This window comes from Xiphophorus hellerii, chromosome 13 (assembly GCF_003331165.1).
Source record: "Xiphophorus hellerii strain 12219 chromosome 13, Xiphophorus_hellerii-4.1, whole genome shotgun sequence".
Taxonomy (NCBI): Eukaryota; Metazoa; Chordata; class Actinopteri; order Cyprinodontiformes; family Poeciliidae; genus Xiphophorus; species Xiphophorus hellerii.
In genome coordinates, this window is record NC_045684.1 from 19,175,621 (window position 1) to 19,193,257 (window position 17,637).

Here is a 17,637-nt window from a genome sequence, read left to right on the forward strand (position 1 = left end):
TGAGGTGTGAGAAACACACAAATGCAGTTTATTGTGCAGGTCTTTCTCATTCTACACTTTGTTTTTCGTACATTATCTCTTTATTTATTGCTACCAAACATCCCTTTGGTAAAACTGCGGAAACACAACGTAGTTATTTGGGATTCTCTTCTCTCCCTAAATGCTGAAGTGTGCCGTTATTTCTGCTTTTGCTACTCCACTGAAGGCTTTAGCCCATGCATGTACGCAAATTGATTTCAGTAATTCTTGAATTAATGAGTTGGCAGCTGAAGTGATCGAATAAAGTGGTGCCTGAAAAGCCTATTAAAGTGTAACGATGCTCCATTTTACCATTAAAAGTAAAGTGGTGCTATTTGAGCTTTCAGGTCAGATTTTCTTCCAACTTTGTCTCATTGGTATCGCCTCTCGTAACATTCTGCAGATTTTAAATGGCATTTTCCACCATTTTCATAAACATACCTGTCTTTACTGTGGCAGGAACTTTGATATCCCCTATTCAAGTCACCAACTGTTTCATTATCCTCGCAAAATCATTTCAACAGAGAGACTGTTTTGAGTAAATAATGTAAATAATGCTGTTTTTGCCCGCCAACAGTTGGCGTCCGTTGAGAAGGAGAAGCAGCGCTGGGAGAAGGAGAAGAGCCAGCTGAAGGCCAGCATTGAGGAGAACAAGGAGAGGATGCTGAAGCTGGAGAGCTACTGGATCGAGGCGCAGACGCTCTGCCACACCGTCAACGAGCATCTGAAGGAGGCCCAGGCCCAGTACCAGGCTCTGGAGAAGAAATACAACAAGGCCAAGAAACTCATTAAGGACTTCCAGCAGAAGTGAGTGAACACTGAGGAAACTGTTTCTAGATTTAAAACAAGCCGTTTGCGGCATCTTTTTGCATCGAGTGAGAATTTTATATAGTTTTTTTTATTTACAATTATTTATTTTGAGTAAATCAGACATGTCTAAATGTACTTAAAGTATTGAAATCTTTCAAAGTGTTTACATTATGGAAAGAAACAAAAATTAGCTTAATGGGACGTTGTTTCATCCCTTTAAAGCAGTCGAAAGGCACAGATTTCCAGCTTCGCCTTATTCATCCATCGTCTTTGAGAAGCTTAACCTTTGATGAATTTTGAAATGCAACTGGTCTTAGTGAGCTCAGATGTACTAAAGTACTAAAAGCGTTGCATTAATTGATGTTTTGTGGAGCAAAGGGGAATGAAATCCTGACTTAATGTTCGAGCATTTTCAAGGACGTTTCTTTTGTGCTCGGTTATCCGAAACTGTCTCAAACAAATTGAAATTGGAGTCTGAAATCATGCCGGTTTTTGAAATGGGAAATGTGAAGAATCCAGAAAATGGAAAGACGTGTCTAAATCTAAGTACATAGTAAGTTTAAAATGAGTACCTCCGGACTTTAAAGGTGCACGGCGAATTTCTAGTTGCATCCCATTTCTGCTGTGAGAACCGCGAGCCCTAGACTACTCGGGCTCGCAGTCTAGTGCACTCAGACCTTCCTGTGCTTCTGTTCCATAATTCTTTCAGTCAGTACCATCAGAACCTCTACTGCTCAGAGCCACCCTGATGGACTCTAATTGGCTCGGCCCCTGCAGGCCAAATGGAAGCAAATTGATGAAACAAAACCCTCCGTGCTCGTCTGTGGTGGAAGAAAGCACTGCACAGCAGAGGCGCAGATTTGTCAGAACAACGGCAAAGCAAGCAGAGGGGGAGAAAGACGCCATTCTTCCCTTCGAGAGGCGCACCTCGTTTGTTGTGTGTGATTGTATAATGCCTTGCTGTATTGCTAGTTGCTCTGAAAGCATAATTTGTGTAAAAAGAAAAAAAAACAGTTCCTGTTTTCACTTGTTAATACACAGCTCCCGGGCGCTATGCCATTTGCTTCTTGTACTTTCAGAGAGGTGGAGTTCATCCAGAAGGAGGATGCAGAGAGGAGGCGGCTGGAGGAGGCTGAGAAAGCTCACCTGGCTGAGATCCAGGGACTGCAAGTTAGGGTAACAGGACTATCTTCATCCGTCTTCTCTCATCTCTGTCGCAGAAAACGTCTTAATTTCGATAGAACAAAGCGGTGCGGTATGAAAGTTTGTGTGCATAAATAATTAACAAGCGATGAGTCTCGGTTCGTTTTCATCGTTACTGTGCGGGTATTAAAAATGTTTTGTGTAAAACTGATGGAAGGTTCTGTATCAATATATCTGATCAGGTTGCCCACCATGCGATTTTATCACAGTAATAAATACATAACTACTCCAGCTATTCCTATTATGTGTGTGTTGTTTCCCCTTTTCCTGCCCTTGTTTTCTGTCTTTTTTATTTTCTCCACGGCTGAATGGACAGTCACCCTGAATGCCCCCTGTCATTACTCTGCACACTGAATCCATGTCCCTACTGTCCTGCTGCGGCGCATTGTAAATGATGAATATTGAGGATTAGGCCGAGAACAAAAGCTGTTAATCTGTTCAGTGTTTCTAAGCAGTCTGGGGGGGAAAACAAAGTCTGGAATTTATTTAAATTATTTTCAACTCTTGAGTGTGGAAAAGTCTTTGCGTTTCCAGGCTATTTTTACTCTCCCGCTTTCTAAAAGTTCAGTCCATCCATTCATGTCTGTAGGTCCGTCCATAAAACCATTTTTTTTTTCTGTTGGTTTGTCCGTCTATCTGTCCTCACAGCCACCCAACTATTTTTTCATCTATTTTATCTGTCTGTTTATCCTTCCCTCTTGTGTTTTTTGCACGTTCACCACTTTACAGACATGTCAAAAATATATCCAGAGTGAACTTCTTAGTGAATTCTTGGAAATCTGACTAAAAATAGAAGAACGGGTGAAATGTAGGTCTTGTAATGTGGAATTCTGGAAGAAAAAGGAGTTTAAGATAAAGCGCGAGCTCAGCTTATCCTCTGCAACCAATTTCAAACCAATAAAAACCCGAGTAACGTTTATTTCGGAGCTCTAAGGACGCTGTTTTGACTGGTAAATGCCCGCAGATCACTAACATTGATCGGTGCCTCTCTCCTACAGATTGCAGCATTGGAGTCTGAGTTAATGCAGCTGATGAAGCAGAACGGCATCCAGGTCAACAACAACAACAGCAACAGTTCTGAGAGGCTCAGCGCTCAGCAGCACAGCCCGAGTGGGGCTGCAGCTCAACCTAGAGGTCTTTATGGGAGGGCACTGGTTTCCACTACATTTTACTGCTTTTTTTCCCTCTCTGTGCACCACTTCTGTCTTTGAGTGCACAACATAAGCATTTCAAGCTACTCCAGTGTTCTCAGAACAGTGTTCTGCTGTGAAGGAGCGAGACTTTCTTCCTGTTTTTGTCAGTACGTAGTAATGGAGGATTTTAGAATGCATTTTAGACAGGGATATCTAAAATAACTTTTAAGTTCCTGCATCCTTAAAATGCAGCTTCAGCGTGAGTTTAGCTGGCTTAAAAAAGATATCAAATTTCTGACGAGTCATCTGGAACATGCATAGTTTTATCAATTGTTTGTTAGGATGTGTCTGTGTTTGATTTGACAGATTCAGCTACAGGGTTCAGTAAACCTGCTTTTTTTTTTACCCCAACTTATTATGTTTTCATGTTAGCTAAAGCATTTGGCTAACGTGTTTATTCTCTATTTTGATGTAATTCTATTGTAATTTTAGACAATTACAATAGTAATTGTCTAAAATTAGACAATTACTATTGTCTAACTTTTTCCACCTTTAGCACAAACTAATTCCTGCTCCTGGCAAATGAAGACTTTAAATTCTTTACGTTAAACCAAGAAGTTTGTCTTTAGCAGAATGAGACACATTTCTCCACAGATAAGGCCACTCCAAAAAATTTATATTATGTTCAGTTGGGGAAAAAAAACAGTTGATAAAAGAAAAATATATTTTACTGAACTAAAATCCTCTTAAATCTAGTAGAAGCATATTTTGATGTGACAACGACACATTTAAACTATTGGCCACAATTTGTGACTGTAAATTTAAAATAGGCAAGACAGAATATCTGTGATGTCACTTAGTTAGTTGTTTCTCAGTGAAATGGAAAGTGAATTTTTTTCTGTTATCCTGTAACACATCCCCTGTAACTCCAGTGTATCAACTCGACGTTGCACGTTTTAGCAGACCAGATATCCGCCTTCGGTACTCAGACGGCGCACGGCGGGCATTTGGTGCCGGCCTTATACCAAACGCGGACACACGTCCAACCCCTGACCTAAATCTCACTTTAAAACTTCCCGCCAACCAAAACTATGGTGTAATCCACGTTTAAGCACATCTGTCCGACTTTGTTCTCCTCGAGTCTCTTTAAGCTCCGCTGGCTTTGTTTCAGTGGTTACATCTGTCATAACAGAGTCGGCTCTAAGAAGTGCCACGTCTGATGGTGTTAGAGCGATTGGATCTGAGCCGATACGGACCATGCAGCATTCTGCAGTGTTAAAACAAAGGAGGATAGAGCCGAAATGTGACAAAAAGAAAAAGACGGTCTCTGTTGGCACGTGTGCTAGCACTTAGGGGATCAGTAGACTAAAGAATTATTTGAAACTTTGTTAATAATTCCAATGAAGGTTTTGTAGCTTAACTAAGCTGACGTGAAAGTTTCCCGCTTCAATAATGCATCAACCTGGTGGGCAGAAGCCTTTCATAAGAAAATCACTGTTTTCACTCTGTTTTTGTTGCTACTCTAGAAGTTGACGAAGGATCCTCCCACTCACCCAGCATAAAGACAGGCTGCCCCGGAGACAGCATCAGTTTCCAAGAGGGACAGGTTTGTATAAGCATTTGTCCTCACCATCGTCGCAAGAGTTTTATCCAGCGGCGCCTAGAGAATTGATCCACCAAATGATCCACAGCAATTCTCTCTGCTGAATTGCTGCACGTCTGTGTCTGTTGTCTCTTATTAGAATAATTTCTGTGTATGAATTTGCTGCTTTAATGAAGTGTCTGATGCTGTCGCAGCTTACTGTCCTGCCCAGCGGGATAATAACATCAGCAGTGAGGGTTTTTATTTATTTATTTTTTCTGGATGCTGGCCAGTCATGTGGCTAAAGCTGTCACTTAACTCAGCTAGACCAGGAAGGAGTCCAGATTAAGGGAACAAGTGGAGATGAAAACTGGCAGAAACAGAAAAGCAAAGGCGCCTACATAGAGAAAAAAAAAGAGAGGACAAGAAATTGGACATGGGAGGGGGAAAGTATGTCAAGAGACTTCTGTCAGATTAGTGTGCAGCCCTAGTTGTTTGGATCAGATGGTGCATATTTACACTTTTCTTTCCATGTGTTTTTTGTACCGACCATCACTATTTTCTCCATTTAGCCTTATTTCATTATTCTTAAGTGACCTACTTCTGTCTTTATTGGTGTGTCTTCAGATTTCTGAGGCTCTTGGTAGTCCAGCACGTAGTTGCTTTGGATCGGTTCGCTGCGATTCGAAAGACGGTTCCCCCAGAAAAACACAACATGGTGGGTACATCTGCTGTACATCTACTGGCATGCTTCTCTTGGGTGTCCCAATATTTGATTTTTTTCTCATTTCAATATACATTTTTTGCAGGTTCTCAGTCAGTTGGAGAGTCAAGCCTGGACGAACACAGACAAGCTCCAGACCCTGGGTAAAACAAACAATAAGACTGCTTCATAATTTTCCTATTATCCTTTATTATCGCAGAAAACAAAAGAATAAATCAGGTTAGTGTTTTTAGGAAAGTCAAAGCAAGCAAAAAGTGCAGATGGAAAATCTGGTTCAGGAGAGAGTTGGGGAGAAAAACATCGACCAAGGAGATGTGTTGATCAGCAGCAGAGACCTGAAACTTCATGAGGACTCGTGTTGAACATACAGTATATGGCAACTAAGAAATTAGCAAATAAAAAACAACTGCTGAGAGACAACAGGAAATTAAACAGAAAGCAGATTGAGCAGAGTAAAAACTACAGCTTTTTATGAAGAAATTTATGCAAACCCTGAGGCGATTTGCTTTGTGGCAGCTGTTTAATATTTCTGTAAATCCATCTAGTATTGTTGTTTCTCTTCCAGTTCCACAGAACCGTCAGCAGATGGCAGTGTGCCGAAACCAAAGGATAAGGTAAATGAGCTTTCCTCTGTGCTACGGAAACGATGAATCGCTTTCAAGCAGCCGTGCAAAAAGGACATTACAAAACTATTTTTATTTGTGATATTATTAATTTAACAAAAAGAGGCCTCTTTAGTTTTTCTAAAACTACCATAATCTATATTTGTAAGCCAAAATTACAGCAGCTCTGCACACGTTTGGTGAAAAATCTTTTTATTTTTGCACTAATACACTGTTTTATGTCTGTTAAACAGAGCTCACTTACATGGCCCCAGTTCTTCTCCTACTCATATTATGTGGTATTGTATAGGATCATGATTTGTTATTTATATCCCTATCCACTTAAAAGGGGAATAAGATGTTTCTCTGTGGGGTAAATCAGAGACGAATCATTGCATAACCTTAAACAAATCATTATCTACAAACGGAATCAGTTATTAACTCTGATTTTGCTCATTGTATTTTTATTTTATTTTTTTGCATGTGGGACTTTGCAACAAAACGATTTCTATCGGATCTGAATAATACAATATTAATGAAGGAGATTACGTTTTTGATCCTGAACAACCACTGTCCTTTTCTCTCTCTTTCTGTCTCTCTGAGGACGAGCTCATCTGAAGATGAGTGTAAATCAGAAGATAAATCAAAGCAGAACTTATGTGCACATGAGAAGCTTTTAGGTGAAGATTTAACTTTCAGAGCTGAGAGTCTTAGCCCGGGAGATTAGTCTGACTTTTAGCTCAAACACCGCCAGGGCTCAAATAATCCTTCTAAGCTGCTGAAGACAAAATCATTTTATTACATTTGATCATGACAGACTTTGAAATCTGCTCTCAGTTCAGGAGTAATATCAATCCCAGGATTGAACAAAACCATTAAAATTCTCAGGCTTTGTCTGATGATATGATGATGTGTCATTTTTCTTTATAATAGTTTGCTTTCTCTCCTAAAAAAACCCAACATATATTCATATTTATTTTCAGGGCCTTGCGAATACCCATAGTTCTTGAGCTTTTCCACATTTTGTAATAGTCAGGTGGCAAACTCGATATTGTTTAAATAAATTGTGTGTTATAGATGTACACAAAGTAATGCTAAACTAGGAATTGGAATGAAAAGAAGAACTGGTTCACATTTTTTGTGTGTGGGTGTTATACATACACTTTTTGAGGCGTGTCTCTGTCAGCTTTGCAGCTCTGGAGACTGAATGTTCTGTCAGTTCTTTAAAAAAAAGAAGAAAAGTTCAACCTGCGTCAGGTGGGATAAAGAAAGTCTGTAAACAGTCTTGCCATACATTTTCAGTTGGATTTAGGTCTAGACGTTGACTGGGCCATTCAATCGGGATCATTTTTCTGCAGGAAGGCAAACCTTGTCTCCTTTCCAGCCTCTCACAGCCATCAGCTTGTATTTGTAATGCATATGGTTAAAAATCCCTACATAAATAAACTATTCAACGACAATGAAATAGAATATTTAGAAGCATAAACAAACAAAGAAGTTATTTTTCTTCTCCTTTGCAAATGATGCCCTATTTTGTGATGGTCTATAAAGCAAAATAAAATATACTTTGTGGTTTATTTGCAGTTGTGATGTGACCAACTGTTCAAAAGTTCAATGGGATGTGAATATTTTAGCAGAGCACTGTGGCGACACATGCAACAATCTGAATGTATTTGTTCTTTCAGTTCATTTAAGAACCTTTCATCAGAAGACAATCGTATATCACCTGATATGCAGTTATTGCACTGATTTACTCACTCCTCATTTCCTCTCTTTACTTAAGAAATACACCCAGCTGCTCACCCTTGATTTGACTATCCACTCACTAACGATACATCGAGTTACTTTACACCAATAGCACTGCACCGAACCATCAGCAAAGCTAAAGTACTCCAGTTAATCAGCTAAATTCTGTCTCAAAGCCAGTTGGCTCCCATTGCAAAACTCACTAAGTGCAATTCTGACTATACAGGCGCCAACCGTTGGCGACGACCTGAGCGCCAGCAGCAGCAGCAGCTCGGTGGAGATCAGTGGTCTGCTCAGCGCCACCAGGGTGTCGGGGCGCTCACACACCCCAGTGTTGTCCTCGGAAGAGGTAAAAGAAAAATACACTAGGAAAATACTCTATTCCTCTTAGGAGGAAGATTTTCTACTGTATTCTACTGTTTTTGCAGTTTAAGCTAACTCATTTCTGCTCTGTTAACAATACGAGTCATCTTTTTTTTTTTTTTTTTCTGCTGCTGCAATGTTCAGAGTCTGGATATGATAGATGATGAGGTGAGACTAAAGCTGCCGGCCTGTAGAGCTCATGTGTGTATTGTGTCCATATTGTGCTTGAACTGCTTCTTTTGTGCGTGCGTGTTGTGTTTTGTGTTTTGCTGTCGTCGGAAAACGAGGACCGTTTATGCATGTTTCGGACAGATTTCCACTTTAAAGAAATCTTGTACTTGGAAAATCCATTGTTTCACAGAGCATGACAACAATTAGTCAGTCAGTTCACTGTTAATTTAACTGCTGCTTATGTCATCTGGACTCATTTTTAAACCCATTTTGGTAAATGTATCTTTTTGCATCTAATGTGCTTCTATATCGTGTGAAATGTTAAGATTTTAGATGAAGCGCAGCCTTTGAAGCAGCACCAGTGGCAGAGCCGCAGTATTACGGACTGGACCTCGCAGCAAGTGGCGCGCTGGCTCACAGGCCTCAATTTAGAACACCATATCCCAGAATTCACTGCCAAAAACGTAGACGGGGAGCAGCTGCTGCAGCTGGATAGTGCTGAACTCAAGGTGACTTTGTGTTTCTGGCCTAAAAGAAAATTTTGACAGGAAATGTAAATGCATCAGTAGTATGAGAATAATAAAATATCAAATGAGTTCATGTCCATTTCAGTCCCAAAGCAGTTTGATTCCAGAAAGAAGTTTACATGCACTCATTATGGGTAGGATTATTATTCAGGTTTGGTGCATTTATTGTAAATTTGTCTAATAGGGACAAGGGTCAACATGACACACATGAAGCCTGACAAATATTTTGGTCAATATGTAACACATTACAAGGCAGATAATTGTATCCATCAATAAACTTTTGGCATATTTCTGGAGGAATTGATATTCGTCCCTAAACTATCTGTAATGTATGTTTGGCATAATTTTTCTGTTGGAGAAAAATGTTGGAGTGTGTTCAAATATAGCCTCTGATTTGAATTCAAATGGAAGAAGTTGGGGAATCTGTGTCATATTTGTATCTGGAATTTTAGTTTCATTTCTGTTTCTGTTTTGATCATTTCGTTATTTCCATTTTTTTTTTGTCATTTAGTAGTTTATTCCTTGTGCGCGTTAATTTATTCTTATTGTTTATGCTTTGGATTTATTTCCGTAGAATGGCACCTCTTTTTGTTTACTGTTCATATTAGTTTCAGGTTTTCCCCTAATGTTCCCCCTTCCCCAGCTGCATCCACTCACCTGTAATTAGCTCTTTTGTTCCCTTTTATCATTTCCACCTCTCTATATTTAAGCTCCTCTCCCCCATTTGAAGACACATTTGAATTTTTCGACATAACTTTCTTCTTTTTTCTTTTTTTTAAATTGATGAACAATGCTAAAAGGTTTCTGGAAAAGTCTCTCCAAAGCCCCAAAATTAACACTAATAAAAATTTATAAACCATGCATAAATGTTGGGTCCATGCCTGGAAACCAACCAGTTTAAATAAGCTCTACTAATTCTCTCCAGAGCAGTAACAAAGTTATGCCCAAACTTTATTGATGCCACATTTCTTTCGATCGCTGTGCTCTAATAAATAGTTTATGGTAGACGATATATTTATACCCATGTTGGGTGCCTGGAAGCTTCTCGGTACTTATAAACAGGACTTCTCCACAAACAGAATTTAAAAAAATAACGTTTTGATTAAGCTGTATTAAAAGAACTGACAATTGCAGGCTAAACCAATGTGTTTTTTTGTTTGTTTTTTTTTTTAGACTCTTGGTGTGACTTCTTCCCAGGACCGCTCCCTGATCAAGAAAAAGATCAAAGACCTCAAAGTTCTGATGGAGAAGGCCCGGCGCAACCAGGAGAAAGCGGAGAAACAACGCGAGAAGAAACGAAAGAAAGAGCTGGAGCAGCAGCAGAAAGATGCATGCAAAGAAACCTCCACGGAGTGAAAAGAACCCGACCTCCTGTTGTTGAACTGTAGCGCCACACGGAGTAGCATCTCGCGGAGCAGAAGGTCAGCAGGTCCCTCGTAGAAACCCAGCGGGACGCCTGCTCTGTAGTTCTCAAAGTTGGAGCTCCACAGCTGACCGTCAGAAGGGGCTGAGTGACCTATTCCCCTGGCATACCAAAACTAAAACTAGCTTTTGGTTGGTGGAATCCTGTCCGTCATTTTCCCAGTTTTCTCTCCCTTACCTTCTGTCCATCCTGTAATTTTACCCTTTTTGACGAGTTATTAAGTTCTATTTATTTTGCTGTTTATAGCTGTAAATTGGGTTTTATTTATTCATATCCAGAGTCAGTCTGTGATGAAGTTCATCTTATCTTCCTCCCATATCATCATAGACAAAACACATGTTCATGTACAGTGATAAACACAAATACAGATACGTCTAAACGTGCCATTTTAATAGACTTGTGAAAACCTAAATGAGCAGAATCTACTGTTTTTGTGAAGCAGGTCAGGTCTGCGAGGTAGATTTTAAAAGGACATCCCTCATCTCCCCCCACTGGGTGTCTCCATGACGCTTATTTCTTCCACCCAAGGAACCAGAACAGAGAGGGAAGAAGATCTGTTGGAGAACACTGGAAGTGCAAACACTGAAAATGTTGACTTTATATATCGAAAAGCAGCTTGACTGATAAAAGACGTACTGTATTCACCGGGCTGGGTTTGTAAGTGATTTTCAGGTACTGTGCAAGCAGTGAATTTGTAACCTAATCTAATCCTCAAGAAGCTCATTTACTGAAACGTCCTACTCATATGCATAATGTTGCTCCGACTCCACTAATAACCTGCTTTTGACCTCCTTTTGTAAGTCGGTAATAAAGTTAAACCCCGCTGCTGCCTTTAGACATGCTAGAGTAGTTGAATACTTCCTGAGCTCTACCTGCTTCTGTGTGCGTGTCGAAACAAATGCTAAGCTAATTCTCTTATATTCTTTCTTGTTGTTCTTTTTGATAATTCACATGCAAACATCATGCCTGACACTGGAAATCCACATTGATTAGAGATGTACCGATTAGACTTGTTGGCCAATTTCAGATGTCCAGTTTTTCTAAAGCTTGATCAATCAATGCCAAATTTAGCTGTATTCAAATCTGAAAATGTAACCGCATTTTAAAATGTTTGATAAAGCTTCGATAATGTTAGCCACCATAAGAGCTGTTCTATTATTTTAAAACAGAAATAAAATGGTTACAAAGTTCACGTTTTATGCCATTAGTAAGCATCAGGATTAACACAGCTAGCATGTGTCATATTACAAAAATAGCAGACTTTAACCTTAACTGTGAGATTTACACACGCACACACACCCCCACACACAAACACTCATTAACAAAACATCTCCAAATTCAGAATATTTAATAACATAGAGTGAAAGCTCAATTGGATAACATAAAGCAGCTTTGCGGTACATTTACCCTTCCTGTTACATGCTGAAAGTTTTGCTCTCTCTCATTCTCTTGCAGCATGAGCAAATTCTAGATATGCCAGGACCTGCTGTAGAAAAAAAACGGATTTCTGCAGGATCTAAAAATAATCCACATTTAGCTAGATTTGACTTGAATCTACATATTTCAGTGGTTGACTAAAACTCACCACTAAGTTTGAAACTAACAGTAAGTAAATTATTGATGTCTAAGGACTGTAGCTACATGTCAGAGCTAAAAACATCAACTTTAGTTGCTAAAGTTCTATTTAATTTAGCTTTTTTTTTTTCAATAAATTAAATATAAGCTTTTAGGTAAGTATGTTAAGCTGACTTACGTAACATTTTCTTTGTACAAGTCAATGTATAATGGTCTTAAAACGATTCTACAAGTGTATTGTTGTTATCACAACCTGGTAACAAGGTAACACAAGATACTGTGAATTTCCCGATTGGAAAAAGATTGGATTTTTGAGTTGGTTGGAAATCCCTTGTGACCAATTAAGTTCTGATTCCGGTCGCAAGCCGATCTCTCGGTGCATCTCTATCAACAATGTCTTATCCAATTCTGTATTTGATTCAGCTGAAACCATAACCAATACTTGTTAGGTTGCTTTGGAGTTATTTAAAATGTTATTTAAGATTATGAAAAGTATGTTTCTTGTTTGCAAAGGAGCATTTTGTAGGATTTGCGCCACATGATTGGAGTAAGCCCGTTCTGTTCAAGAAGCCTTATTGACTTGCTGCTAACAGATTAGGAACAGGCATTGTCGCAGCATCACCAGTCACTATTATTTATCTATTCATATATTTTACTAAGTATATATCTGTTGTTTTCTTAACTTATAAATATAAAGAGTTTTATTAACAGCTAATAATGATTTATCCAGAATTGTACGAATATACCCTTTTTCCAAATCATGTATGAATCCTCCCATTAAAACTCAAACGGAAAATGAGAAGTTCATCCAAAGAGAGAAGGATACACAGTAGTAATTTCCTGTTGTGCTTGTGGTTTTCCTCTCTTGCAACCAGAATGCTGCTCCAGTGCTACCGCTAACAAATAATTCCTACAAAATATTTTGTAACCCTCTGTGAATACGCAGCAAACTGGACTCCTTTGACTCATTTCTTTTGTATGTACAGTTAAACACTAAAAGCAATATGGTGTAAGGATCCTGCAGAAGCCTCGTTTTATATTGTGTCAGTGTGTTTGCGCAGTTCGTCAGAAGCTTGAGGAGACCCCGAGCCACCACCGGGACTCCGCGGTGCATCTTCTCTGATGTGTTTGATTGAGCTCGCCCGGGCGGACTCATCCCATGTATGGGTGAGACCCTGGTGTTCCTGGCAGGCCAAAGAAATGCAGATGGTTCAAGTATTGATCTGGAAGTGTTTGTCCTTTTTATGTGCATTGAGAGTGAAAGAACGTTGCCATCGACAGTAAGTCATGCTTTTTACCCTTACAAAGCTGCCCCACTCCTCTTTTGTCTTTGCCTTGCTCTTTTGGTTGTTGTTTTTTTTTTTTGCATTCAGCAGAGTTTGAAAGGGTAGCAACCTGTCACGCTAAATAAAATGTGCGGTCATTGTCCACAGTTTGCCTTGGTTATTTCTTTGTTCCTCTTTAATTATTTTGATTTTCTTTGGACATAAACAGGTTTATTAATCATAAATAACCTATTTGTTAAACATCAGTTTTTTTTACGTGTTGCAGTTTTTAAAAAAAACAACCTCTGCACATTTAAATTTGATGATAGGGCAGAAAATACATGTCACAAACAGAGATGTATAAAATATTAATGGATGACGCAAAGACTTGGTGTGACCACAAGATGCGATTAATTACAGCAGTGCTCTAACAGGGAGCTCTGGATATGTTTTGTTTACCAGAGCTCCCTGCTCAGATAAACAGAGATGGGAGATTTGTATTTCACGGTACTACCTTTTTTCTACCTTTACTAATTTTTCTAACTGCAGACATGGGAAATTTTAGTCATTTTCTTGAGGCCTTTTTTTTTTGTGACCTTTTATCCGTGTGTCCTGTCATCTTTCACAATTTGAACATTTGCCTTCTGTGTCACGTTACATTAATATCCTAATGAAACAGGAAATCATAGATAACTTGGTAAAGGCTTCTGGACACTGATCAATTTAAAAAATAAATAAAGTATAACAAACAAAACAACAACAGAAGCTACTTTTGTTTGGCAGGAATTGTTGGGGGTGCAAATAGCTGTTGCCTTCTGCTGTGTTTTTTATTTGATTTTTCTGCTGTTTTTGTTTTTTCAGAACTTTTTCTTTTGATTGAATAAATGTACTAAAAACACATTGCTATATAAAGTGTGAGAACATTTCAAAACATTTTGTTTTCAAGATATTTCCAGATCTATAGCTAGAGGGTGCTGTTTGGGTCTCAGATAGAAACAAAATGCCGAGTTTTCTTTGCTAAATTATTGATGTGCAAGTTTGGTGCCTTTTGATTCTTGAAATATCAGTAAAATACTTTTAGCAGATAAGATCTCCCCAGAAAATAATCTGGTTAAAATAAAAAAAAAAATCATCAAAGTTCCCCAGAGCCTTTAACACTCAGAAAGGTGGTTATTTATACCATGTGACCTTCCACTGAATGACAAGACATCTCAGCCGAACAGCTGTTCTACGGTGAGCAGGCACCGATCTCTATGCTTTCTATTTATGTCTCACTTCAGGAGTCACTATTTTCTCCCTCGTGACGACAGGCTGCTGCCGCTCGCTTCCCTCCTCCTTCCCCAAACAACTCCCATGGCTAGGTTCTAATGGTTGACATGCTTCTTGATTCCCTTATCGCTACTGTCTGTATGATCATATCCAACCTCATACATGCTTTGTGGATAATAATAGACTCCGAGGAAGTCTTGGGAGGACAGAGTGACTTTCTGCAGGATTGCATGGAGGAATTGAGCCCCAGACAACTGGCAGTCAAACAGCTAAAGGAGAAGTTCCTGAAGGCCCTGCAGGAAAACAATGCTGAGGAAGTCCTGCAGATTCTGAACACTGGCAAGCTTGATATTGACACAGTGCTGGAGGTGGAAGATCCCAGTATGTTATTGGCCTCTTATAAACAGGGTAAGTAAAAATGACATTTTCCTTATTTCCCTCCATAATGATAGTAATGTATTAGTTTAACCACTAGGTGGTGGTAAACGCCCACAAACATTAAATCACTGAAGTAAATATAGTAACTAAAATTTTAAATGAGCTTTTTTAATAACTCAAAAAAGCTCTACTGATTTTTTTTCCAGGATACTGGTTGCCAGGCTACAAGCTGGAGAAATCCTGGGCGATGGGTATCCACGTGTGTGTGATGTACAACGTCGTGGAAACAGCGCTGGTGCTCCTCCAGAAAGGTGCGGCCATCAACAGTATGCCCAATGGGAAGACGCCCCTGCATGTGGCCTGCGAGGTCTCCAACAGCGACTGTGTGGCCCTGCTCTTGGCTTACGGGGCAAAGGTCAACAGCCTGTCTCTGAGCGGTCACACTCCTTTGCACTACTGCATCACCAGGGAGTCTGTGGAGTGTGCCAGGCAGCTCATCCTCAAAGGTAGAACTGCGAGGATGCATGCGTGTGAACTGGCCTAGGAGAAAATGAAAATGTTCATTCACTGATAAGCGTTGCTTATGAAGGTGCAAAGGTCAACACAGCCAGCCACAACAACGAGGAGGACACACCTTTGCACACAGCCGCCAGATTTGGGGTTCCAGAGCTGGTGGCGTTGCTTCTGACCCACAGGGCCTCCGTGAACACCCTCAACGCTCTCCAGGAGACCCCCTTAATGACTGCAGCCTTTTGGGCTTTGGACTCCAAGGAGCAAGTCTACAGCCAAGATCATCATTTCGTTTGTCGCCTTCTGCTGGACCACCAAGCGGGTGAAGGGTTCTGGATCCACTTCAAGGCTGTAATGTGTGAAAAGCTTTTTTTTTTTTCTTCCCTTTTCTTCTTATTAAAAACATTATCTTTCTGTTGCAGATCCCAACCTGAAGGAAGGGGATAATAAAACAGCTCTCCACATGGCAGCCTGGAACTGCGATCACGTCCTGATGCAGATGCTGCTGGAGGCCGGAGCGGATGTTCGAGCCATGGACATCAATGGATGTGCTCCCATTCAATACGTCCTCAAAGTGACAGGAGTCAGGCCTATGGCCATTCCTGAGGTCTGCTTTCAGCTTCTGCTGAACTATAACGCAGCTCGGATCTATCCTCCGCAGTTCCACAAGGTACCAAAGTGTGCAGTATTCATGTCCCTTTCATTTTTATGTTTTATGATTTTATGTCAACAAGTTGTGAAGTGGAAAGGAGGGAATACATGTTTTTCACACCGTTCACAAAAAAGAGACGGGTTGAAGTTCGAATGACAAAGTGTGAAAATACATTTTAAGGCAATGGATGATGGGTAATGTTTTTGACAGGTACTGCAGTCCTGCTATGACTACCCCCAAGTTGTGGAAATTCTGGTGAACTCCTATGAACATTTAAAACCTACAAGAAAGTGGAGAGGAGCTATTCCCGACGACTGCTATGAGGTAGACCAGTCTTTCTTTGGTTCACTGAGACTGGAGAAGCCACATGTGCAGCTTCCTTCTTAAATGTCACAAGCGATTCTTTGACTTTGGGTTTCTTTGTTTTGGCAGCGACATAAAGGCTTCTATGACTCGATGTTTGCTGTTTGCACCAACACGCCACGCAGCCTGCTTCATCTCACCAGATGTGCCGTCAGAGCCAGTCTGAGAGGGTTTTGTCAGCAAGGAGTTGATCAATTACCTCTGCCATCGACTATGAAAAAATATTTATTGTTAGAACCTGAGGGCATACTTTACTGATGAAGTGACTTTTTATAATATTTAGCTATGTTGCTGGGACAATGATTTTAGTGAAAGAAGGTTTAAATCAGATAATGTTTCTGTCTGTATTTATAGATGTAATGACCAATGAGGAAATCAATCCCCGTTCTTCCATTCTTTCACCTCCCTGCTTTAAAGGGCCTGTTTTAGTTTTGTCTGTACTCATTTTCAGTTATTTCGTTTCCACACTTATTTCTCAGCAATGTTGACCAATGTGGCTTCAGGCTGAAAGTGCTGCAACACGCTGAAGAGGATCCAGCGCTACCTAGCAACTGGCTAGGCCCAATGCTCACTCTCAAACTCATGATATTCTTATTTCAGAACAACACTCTTGACTGATCACTTCACAATAAGTGTTTGTTTTTCCACCGGGCTGCATGCAGCCAGGGACCCAGGCCTGTTTTTGTTCCCAGCTTTCTCACCAACAAAAAGTTTGTCTGTTCAACCTCCCTCTTCAAGACATGTTCCAGTTACCTACACCTAAAATTGTTCCATGTTAGACATATTTTAATATCAGATAAAGATAAGGCAAGTAAACACAATGATGATTTTGTTGATTAAAGAAAAAAAAACTATTCAAATCAGCTGGATCCTATGTAAAAATAGAATTTCTGGCCTTGGTTAAATTACTAACTTTGATTGACTGAACTTTGTTTAGTTTAATTAACACCCAGGTCCGGTTACTGCTTTACCAGTAACATCGACAAACCACTTCCATAGATCCCGTCAGACAACATGCAGAAAGCTAAACAATCTCAACAATTCTATATGGCGGAGAGCCCACAGCAACCATGGATCATATTTAGCGTAAACAGGTAAAAGACAATTTTTTATGTCTTAAAAGTTTGGTTTACAACTATCAAACAGATATAAAGCTGATTTTGTTTTTACAGTTTAGTTTCTGTAGGTTTGTTCTTACATGGCCTGGGGAAACAGAGCAGAAGCACATCAGAGAGGGATGGGGAGAAGTTTGTGAGCTGTGTGTGTTTGTTTCAAACAAAAAACAAAAACAGTTTAACTCCATATTACATTCCTCTATAGCCT

The 17,637-nt window shown here is 39.8% G+C and overlaps 2 protein-coding genes across 7 annotated transcripts in view; both read left to right on the forward strand.

Moving 5' to 3' along the window:
* The window catches only part of ppp1r9a (protein phosphatase 1, regulatory subunit 9A), a 52,677-nt gene extending 39,367 nt beyond the window's left edge, over positions 1-13,310 (forward strand). For 4 of the 6 annotated variants that reach the window (XM_032581247.1, XM_032581246.1, XM_032581250.1 and 1 more), the window contains exons 9-20: positions 596-825; positions 1,908-2,004; positions 3,030-3,165; positions 4,691-4,770; positions 5,374-5,464; positions 5,556-5,613; positions 6,036-6,084; positions 6,327-6,371; positions 8,045-8,167; positions 8,326-8,349; positions 8,679-8,861; positions 10,053-13,310. In XM_032581247.1, the coding sequence (XP_032437138.1) occupies positions 596-825; positions 1,908-2,004; positions 3,030-3,165; positions 4,691-4,770; positions 5,374-5,464; positions 5,556-5,613; positions 6,036-6,084; positions 6,327-6,371; positions 8,045-8,167; positions 8,326-8,349; positions 8,679-8,861; positions 10,053-10,235 (1,299 nt within the window). In that variant the 3' untranslated portion in view covers positions 10,236-13,310. The remainder of the gene's footprint in view (positions 1-595; positions 826-1,907; positions 2,005-3,029; positions 3,166-4,690; positions 4,771-5,373; positions 5,465-5,555; positions 5,614-6,035; positions 6,085-6,326; positions 6,372-8,044; positions 8,168-8,325; positions 8,350-8,678; positions 8,862-10,052) is intronic. The other 2 variants (XM_032581251.1, XM_032581252.1) reach the window with 2 other exon arrangements.
* Positions 13,311-14,147: 837 nt separating this feature from the next.
* On the forward strand, positions 14,148-17,168 carry asb4 (ankyrin repeat and SOCS box containing 4). The gene is made up of 6 exons (XM_032581259.1): positions 14,148-14,819; positions 14,996-15,295; positions 15,379-15,621; positions 15,722-15,969; positions 16,162-16,275; positions 16,384-17,168. Exons 1-6 carry the CDS (start codon positions 14,510-14,512, stop codon positions 16,570-16,572), a joined length of 1,404 nt encoding a protein of 467 aa, XP_032437150.1. The 5' UTR covers positions 14,148-14,509; the 3' UTR covers positions 16,573-17,168.
* The last annotated feature ends 469 nt before the right edge of the window (positions 17,169-17,637 follow it).

Coding starts and splice junctions, on each gene's coding strand:
- asb4 (XM_032581259.1), top strand. CDS start 14,510: ATGGTTGACATGCTTCTTGATTCCCTTATCGCTACTGTCTGTATGATC. Junction 14,820..14,995: donor ATTGGCCTCTTATAAACAGG/GTAAGTAAAAAT, acceptor TTTTTTTTCCAG/GATACTGGTTGCCAGGCTAC. Junction 15,296..15,378: donor CAGGCAGCTCATCCTCAAAG/GTAGAACTGCGA, acceptor TTGCTTATGAAG/GTGCAAAGGTCAACACAGCC.